At 41.3% G+C, this 9,015-nt stretch overlaps 1 protein-coding gene across 2 annotated transcripts in view; it reads left to right on the top strand.

Moving 5' to 3' along the window:
* The first annotated feature begins 1,518 nt into the window (after nt 1-1,518).
* Nucleotides 1,519-9,015, top strand: part of ZFPM2 (zinc finger protein, FOG family member 2) — a 444,555-nt gene continuing 437,058 nt past the window's right edge. Inside the window, exon 1 of one of the 2 annotated variants that reach the window (XM_014788109.2) lies at nt 1,519-2,156. In XM_014788109.2, coding sequence (XP_014643595.1) covers nt 2,117-2,156 — 40 coding nt within the window. In that variant the 5' untranslated portion in view covers nt 1,519-2,116. The remainder of the gene's footprint in view (nt 2,157-9,015) is intronic. The other variant, XM_004431248.3, reaches the window with a different exon arrangement.

Genomic DNA, 9,015 nt, shown 5'->3' with positions numbered 1-9,015 from the left:
CATATGGTAATAGTACTAATGGTAACGTAATAAAATACACATTTGGTCTTTAGCTTTGTATTAAGATTCTCTTAGCCATACTTTTCACAGGGCAACTCTTTACACCTTCCAGAAGATGTCCTGATGGGGTTATAAATGACACTGATTACAGTGCCTCCTGCACACTGAGCAGGCTGCATTATGCTCAATCAGCCCAGGCTCTCTGCTGATCCCCCCGACCCTTTTAAAGTATGGAGTTTGGTGGGGCTCACATGAATGCTAGTCAACCAAACAAAGGGGGGCACAATTTCAGATCAGAATGGGTGCTCACACAACCTGGTGGGGGGGGGGTGGGAAGTCAGCAATATCTGGGGGATACATACATGTTAACTGCTGTGGAGTTTATTAGTAAATACTGATTACATAAATCAGCCAGTTCCACTGCCACTTGGATAGAACCTCCATCCAGCCCACCGGGGAGAATATATTTAATATTCTGTGTATAGGAAACTACGAGAAACTAAGCTAGCCTCATGCAGCTTAACTTGGCCAAAATAATAACTATGCAAACCACTTCAAAATTTATTCTTCTTCTGACTTGCAGTTTCCGACATACTACACACACAATAATTGAATAAGAATGAAACAAAACTTTAAAAGCTAAAGAACCATGAAATAGTTATTGGGTCTTACCTGCTTGGGAAATTATTGCAAGATCAAATCTTTTATTAGTCGCTGGCTGCTTCCCTGTGGCAGAAGAACTAAAGGAATGAAAGGTCATGGGGCTAGGGTGGGACTTCACAACTTCCACAGACTTCTTCAAAAAGTTAGTATTCTAATTAGAGATGGCTCATTTCCCACCTAGGGCTAATCACCTAGCTAATGGTCCTCCTTTTTGATGTGAGAAGAGTATCTGCCTGTCTCCAAATTCGGAATTTTTACAATCTAAAACGAAAATTCGAGGTGAGAAAGAGCAGTTTTGGGACTCCGCTCAGCATCCCATCCTTGCGGGCCAAGTGGGGGATGGTCCGTTCCGCAGCGGTCTCCTGGGAACCTTGAGAGCAATGAAATGGTCTCCTGAGAGCCGGGGCAGATGAGAGGACTTAACTGGCCCCAAGACACACAGTTGGCATTTGTGATCAGCTGGCTCTCGCCGAGGATTTTGCCAGTGGCCTAACCTTCCTGCCAAGAAGTTGGAAGGGCGGGGGTGGAGGCTAGGGGAGGGGGCGGCACAACTAGAAGCACAAAGTTTATGGAGAGACTGAGATTTCTTTGTGCCTCGCTGGATGGGCGAGGCGTGAGAGAGGAGAGTTGGGGTCCATCAGAGCGGGCTGTTGGAAGAAGTTGCCTGGAAGAGGGGGAGGGGTGCTCGGGCAGCTGCGCAGCGCCGACGCGGTGACAACTGCAGAAGGTGGCCCCCCTCCAAGCCCTCCCCGCACCTCCCACCCCCCCAACCCCCCACCGCGCTCCCCTGCACCCCACCCGACCGAGGCCCGGGCTCTAGTTCGCATCCGGACTGGCTTTGGATGCAGCCAATCCTCCTTTCGCTGATGGAATAGTCTCCCCTCCCCACAGCCCCGGCGCGCCCCTCCCTCCCGCGCCTCGCCACCTCCCGCGGCAGAGCGAGAGCTGCGCGGCCCGGAGCGCGGCGGCGGCGGCGGCGCTCGAGTATCTGCCCCGCAAGCTGGGGAGAGGGGAGAGCGAGCGCGCTCCTCCTCCCGCGCCTTCCGCCCCCGCTCTCCCCTCTGCTCGCTCTCCCTTCCCTCCCTCCTTCTCTTTTTCTTCCTTCTTTTCGTGTCCCCCCCTTCCCGTTTTCTCTCTCCCTGTCCATGCGTTTGTAAATTCCCGTTCTCTCCCCCACAATCGCTCTCCCACCGTCCCTCTCTCCTCCCCACTGTCACACTCCCTCTGCCCCCCTCTCTCTTCTCATTTGCCTGCTCATCTCCAAACGTGGATCCGCGGCTCCCGGCGGAGCCCAGCGCCCGGATCCCGCGCGCCCGGAGCGCCTGGAGTCCGGCCGGCGGCGGCCCGAGCCTGGCCAGCGGCGGCGGCGGCGGCGGGAGCGGCGGGAGCCGAGGGAGCGGCAGCCGCGACCGCGGGCACCGCGGGAGCTCCAGGGGCAGCGGCCGCTGCCGAGATGTCCCGGCGAAAGCAGAGCAAACCCCGGCAGATCAAACGTAAGTTTGCACGCGGGGCCGGAGTTGGAGGGATTATTTCTGGGGAGGGGGGCGCGCGGGGCGGGAAAGGGAGGGAGACTCGGGGAAATCCGCTGCCGGTGCCCCGGATTTGTCAAACTTTGCCTGAGCACCTGGAGGGACAACTAGTCAGTCACAGACAGACAGACAGCCCGAGCGCCGGGCAAGACAGAGGCTGCGCCGAACAGCCCACTCTAGCTCGGCTCAGCCTTCGCTTTCCCGGGTTTCTTTTTAATTCCGACCCCCGCACGCAGTTAGCCAGCGCTGCTTTATCTTCTAGCCCGACCGGGCAGCCCCACTCATTTAAGAGATTATTATTATTGTGGTTGTTGTCATTGTTGTTGTTGCGATTGACGTGGTGCTACTCTTGGGGACCACTTTTAACAACCAGGGTGAGAACTTAGTTCTCCGAAAAGCTGGTGGAGACCTCGGGGCGAGGAAGGCAACGTCCCCAGGCGGTGGAAAATCAATGTCTGGGTCGCGATCCTGGGCGGTGCCAGAGCCACGCCAAACCCGAAGCGAAACAAAAAGTAGGTGTAAAAGTTCGCGCCTCTGCAGCGGGGGGCCGTGCGCCTCCGCCCTGCGAGCGGGGGGCTTGTGGCGGGCAGGTCGCGCCGGGGGCTCCGGGCCCGTCCGGTTCGCGTCGCCGGGACGCTCTGCCGAGCGGCGTTCGCTTTACCTCCGGCCCTGGAGGCGCGCGGCGTCCTCGCTGGGAGGGGCCGCCCGTCACTTCCCAGCGCGGAAGCTGTGAGTTCAAGGCAGCGGGTGCCCCGGCGGGAGCGTGACCCGAAGCCCCCGAGCCCCGGAGGGCCTGGGTGGTGCTTAGAGGACACAGCGGGGCGAGAGGCACCTGCCCGAAACACACACACTCGCAGAGCTCAACTCGGTCAACTTTTCTGGTCTTGGGGGAAATTCCTCCAATGGTGTTTTGTCGCCCTGCGACATGTCTTCAACGCTTTGGCCGAAAGGAGAAACAGTTATATTTTATTTTTTGCCAGGCTTGTGGTGTGTCCATTTCTTCGTGTTGTTTGAAGTCTGGCAACTAGTTAAAAACTGATTATCGTGTAATTTTAGGATAAAGCTTTAATAGTCTCTCCACTCCTTGATTATTAACCACACTCACCCTACCCCCAAATGTTGAAAATTCTATTTGGTGTAGTTTAAAAATAAATCTTATGGATCAACTTATCCGGCGTGAAATGGGGTGCAGGTTATAAGCAGTTTGCTTCAGTTAAGTATTTAGATCTTTATATTCATATACAATCCCTGCCTCTCAGACATGATCCTCTAGCTTTTATTTAGTGGATTTCTTCTCTTATACTTCAGTTCTTATTCTATGCAACTTGGGGTGAACCAAGGACTGTATCTAACTTTTGGCTCAAAGCAGTTTTAATTAAGCAGAGATACCGTTCTTGAAGACTTTCACTTTTTCAGAGTGATTCTTCATGGTTTCAACTAATTGCTTTTACTTTTTAGTACTAACTTGATCGAGTCCCTCTGTTTAAATGTTGCTTTTTTTAGTATAAAATTGTGCTTATTATAGGAAATGATTATAAACATTATTAAATGCAAGTGCTTTTTACTTCATGGTTGTCGTCTAGATTGTTAATAAATAATTAATATTAATTGATTGTATGGCACAAAGACCATCTGACTCTACTTGGGAATACTTTGTTATCTTCTCAATTAGCTACATTAAAATTTTTTTCTATCCTTCTGCGTCCACCTCGTATAATTGAAGATTAAAGCTTTGGAACTAATTGCTGATGCTACACTTGTGTTATAGGTCATAAAACATTTTAGTGGCTTATTTGAATGCTGTGATTTATTAAATGTCAAAAGTGCTTGAAATTTCTCTCATTTGAAAGTGGACAAATATTATATTTACATATTTGTTCACAGTGATCATTGCCTGCTGATAGATGGATACATATGTATTATTAATATACATGCATTTTAGACCTTTATTGGATTCAATTTGGGGTCACAGTGATAATCTATGCAAATGTGGACGCACTTCTTCCCTTGCACTGTTAAGGAAAATGAAAAATTAAAGGTCTTTGAATTGTTATATTAGAGCAGTGCTGTCTAACAGTTCGTGTTTTTTTTGGAGGGGGGGTGAAATACTTAAATGTAGTTTGACTAGCTGTAAAGTCATTTTGGTTGCAACCTATGGACATTTGTCTCCTTTTGCCTGTCCAGGCGTAAGAGGCAGTTTTGCAGATGGAGAAGTTTGTCTTGATACTCAGAGGCATTGCTATGATAGGTCTCTCCCTCCAATTTGAGTAGTTTATAGGAAGTGCAGCATGTTTTTTTATTACAAATAACACTGTTGCTTTTGATATTCTGGATCAAATGTAAGTCTGCAAAATATCAGAAAGAGATGCTTTTTGAAACAATAGCTTTTCATGCCACTAATGAAAGTACATTTAAAACTTGGAAGCGTCCGGAATTTGAAAATAAAGCTTTGGCACTGCTGATAAAACATAGCCAATTTAGAGCAACTATGACAAGCAAAAGTCAGCTTATACCAGAAACTCTGAAGACAGTCAATTTAAAGGACAAAAAGGTTGTTGGGCACAGTTTTTTTTTCTTTTGCTGCGTACAGTTCCCTGCTATCTAAAATTGTGATTTATGCAGTATTTTAATATTTTGCTTATTCTTTCCCCTTGGGTGCTCTCCGGGCAGCGATAAAAAGGCGACGCTGAAAGAGCGCCATTAATTTGCTATGATGACTGGCCAGATAAGAGGAGATAATGGGAAAGATAAGCGGAGAAGATATACCATCAGAAACCCGATTATTACCATTAAAATTCCAGCCCAGCAATCTGCAGAAGCCTGATAATTCCTTCTCCGTTTCCACCACTTTGGATGATAAGGCAAAAAATAGTCACTCAGTGCTCCTTGATTAGACTGCCTGGATTTCCTGATAATACAATGATAAATTATGTATTTTGCCCCCATGTTTTGTCCCAAAATTCAGATTTTTTTTCCTATTCCAAGACTATATTTTCTGCCCTCCCCTCAGAAGCTTTCTCTCCTCAGCTATTATTGTAATCCTGGTTTGATAAAAAGCCCTGATAGGACGGGAGGTGTTTGGTGTGGGAGCCATATCATGCTATCGGCCCATCTCCTCGCACAGCTGCTCGCTGTTGTTGTTTTTAGCCTTATCACCTCCTGCCAATATGCCAATAAATTGCCCAGATTGTTCTCCATTCTAGGGCTGCACTGCAAAATTTATGACAGAAATGATGATTTTTTTCTTTTACCAATGCATCTCTTTATGATTAGTAAATGTGTTGTGTGTGCAGTTTTACTGTCATTTTCTTCTTCAAGCTGTTGTCTCTGGTAATGCATTTACTGTCCTATATGTCTCCAACTTCAGTCATAGTGAAGTGTGTTAGCTATGGGTTCAGAATTTTTTTTTTTTTTTTTTTTTTTTTTTTGCAAACGTTTCCTAGTAGTTAATGTAGAGGTTGAAAAGGGAGGAAAGAAACCCGAAGACATTATTTTCGTGTAAGATTAAGAAAAGGCACTGTTTTATACCATTAAAGTACAGTTTTCATGAAACTTTTAGATGGGGTGATGTTTTCAAACATGTAGAACATAAATGATCAGTCTAGATCATGTGCCAAATAATTTGTGGTGAAGGAAAAAGCAAGGGTGAATTAAGAGACAGAAATTTTTTTTTTTGAAAGTGAAGTAGAGAGTGGGAGTTAATATACACTTTGAAAGTAAAATGTTCCATATTAAGAATAATCTTGTTAGCAGGTCTATAGAAGGGCTTTTGCAGAAGTTGGAATCCGTTCATATTGAATAATTTACCTTTTTGTTATTTGAGGTGATCTAATAATTTCAGGCCGTACAAGTCCCTAACTTGCACAGTGCCATTTTAATGTTTTATGTTATTTTTTTAAAGAGTAGATAATATTAAATGTTTTATTTATAAAATGATTATTGTTTTAAAATGAGAATGTTGCGTATTAAATTTATTTTATTTTTCAGTGTGAAAATCTCTAACTGGATCATCTTTAGAACCTTGAAATTATGTCATATGAAGAAGTGATTGTGGTTGTTTTTCATTGTTCTAGTATAGGGTTGGGTTTTTTTAGTGTTTCTTGTATTAATGTTCAATTCATAATTTTGGGGTTAATTGTCTACTGTGTTATCATTAATATTATTTTTAAAAGGGGTTTGAGAATGCTGTGTGCACATTTGAAGTATACTGATCTCTCTTAGACTCAGTTGGTATGTCTTGTTTTTCACCTGCCAAATATTAAGACAGGTTTTTGCTTTGAAACAAATTACTCATTTCTTCTGAATTTTGAGGATAACTAAATATAACATTAAAAAATAAGGCTTTCTCTTTGGTTTGTGATATGTTCCATGTTAGGGATTTTATATTCTACTTTTTTGACTGACTTTTGGAAAACCTATTTTTACAATGGCCATGAAATAAAGGAAAATGTATTCTGTATAATAGTCATTTTATTGATAAAATAGATTGGTACTGATTGTTTGTAAGGTAACAAAATTAATTTCTTTATTTACAAATTTGACGCATATATCTATGCATAGAATTTTTCTGAAAAAAAATCTTATGTAAATATTTAGTGGATTTAAAAAATAAGCAAATTTTTAGATGGCTAATATACTAATCCTGGTTTTTAAGAGTTAAAGAGAATATAAGAAAGTTTACCTCTAAAAGATCATCAATCATGAAGTCGGGTTTTTTTTTAAGTTCAATAGAGTCAGCAATGCAAATATAAATGCAGTAGCATTTTCATGCCTAGTTGCTGTGAAAGAGTTTAGGACTAAAAGTTGGCAATATGGCTTGGAATTGAAAGAGCAGCTCTTATGTTTTCCACTTTTGGTAACTTTCTAAAGTGGCTTATTTGTAAAATCATGAAGTATGAAAAACTATGAGGTTTAATATTATATATCACAATATTTTTTAAATGGACAAACAACTTTAAACTTTCCTATAAATTATAGAGACCTTAAGAATAATATAATTCTATCGGTTCAATTACAAGGAGCATAGCATCTTTTTGAATTTCATATAAGAGGAAGAGTGTTCATTTTAGACTTTGCAAGGTTACCAATAAGTGTTTGTAAATTAAAATTTAAATATATACATAGAAAACATGATGTGACATGTATTATTTAAGTTGGTGCTATTAAATTGTGAAAGAAAACAATGCAATTAGATGATTTGCTTCTGATTTTTACATTCTGGTAATTTAAAATTTTATTATATATTGAAGGGTTAAGGCAAAGATTTATATATTGATTAGTTTGGGGGTAATTTGAGACAGATTGAGATATTCGTTGATTATATCAATTGTCTAGCCTATATTTATTGATATTTTGTCTATATCTATATAGTAGTGTCAATTAACTTTGTATTTCGGTTGAGGTAGCTCACTTCTCCTATTCATGAGCTCTTCAAGGCCTCTCATCTATGTTATTTCTGCTGTTTGAGGACTATTTAGGGACTAATTAGCTCTTTCTTTACATGATAAAAACAAAGAAATGAGACTCTAATTAGCCCATTTTTCTGTTAGCTATTATCACTGGAAAAAGTTTTGAGAGAATAAGATTGAAGCTATTATGTTTGATAAAATGAGATATTTGGAACTGGTTGTATGGATTTCTAATATGGATATTTTTGTTCTTCCCCATAACCAAGGCAAATCAAGAATGGACTCATCATTTGCATTTTGATCACTTTCTCACTTTTCAATATGTAACTTTTGCTAAGAGGATATTAAATGAATAAACTTATTTTACTCATTCTACTTTAATTTTACGTTTAAGAAAAACGCTTTCCCAAATGAACTTTCCTTCAAAATACCTTAACGTATATTCAAGTTTTAAATAAAATGATACTATTTAGAGGAAGTATTTTGATGTTTGGCTAGATTGTGTGAAGAATCTAAAATTAGATTTATCTAGGAATAAAATATACTTTTCAAGAATACTTTTCTTTTTTAATACAATCTTTGTTCACTAAAAAGTGTGACTGAATACAACTTTGGAGCCCTTATTCTCCAAATCATGTTCCCTTGGAGTTTTTGTTACTTTCCTAATTCCGAAGGACTAGTAGGACATTTCAGAAAAGCACTACAGGTATTTTTGAAACCCTGTCTAATTCAGTGCCTGCCACTGTGTAAAATTATCAGTTCATTCTCTCACCAAATGAACAGCAGCAAAAGTCTGTTACTTCAGTCACCAGAGAATGTGTTTCCACCATAGATAAAGGGGTAAGTATGTATCATTCAATAAGGTTACATTTTAAAAGCTGAAATGCAATTAAATTAATAAGCTCAGGCATGGCAATATTTGGCATTCTAGAAAGAACTATTTCTTTAAAGGTATTAGCATAAAGATAGCACATTTGTTTATTATGCTTCCAAATCAGCCCCTAGTATCTCTGCCACAGGTAACAATTGACTTTTCAGGCTTCAAGTTAATAGCCTTGTCTCTTGCTTGTAGGGATCAATATTAGTATTAATTAATCACCATTATCGGCACTAGGATCTAGTTCTATTTGTTGTTACATCAGCAAAATATCAATATAGAAAGTGGACTCCCTGATCGTCATGGCAACTTCATCTCTTGGGTCAAAGAAAGTTTATCTTATCTGTGCATAGAGAGTGGCAAACTGTTTAGGGATCTAGTTTGAACTCTAAGAACATTGATTTAGTTTTTGTTTGCGAATAGAGGCTGAATTCCAATCACAAGGTGGGTAGGTAAGATTTAAATATTAATGCTGAGAGGCTTGTGTGAGAGGGCGTCACAACCTTACTGTCAGACCGTCTTTTTGAGATGACAAAAA

The sequence above is a fragment of the Ceratotherium simum genome, chromosome 23 (assembly GCF_057802395.1).
Source record: "Ceratotherium simum simum isolate JZ-2026a chromosome 23, ASM5780239v1, whole genome shotgun sequence".
NCBI lineage: Eukaryota > Metazoa > Chordata > Mammalia > Perissodactyla > Rhinocerotidae > Ceratotherium > Ceratotherium simum.
This window is presented reverse-complemented; position numbering and strand designations above follow the sequence as displayed.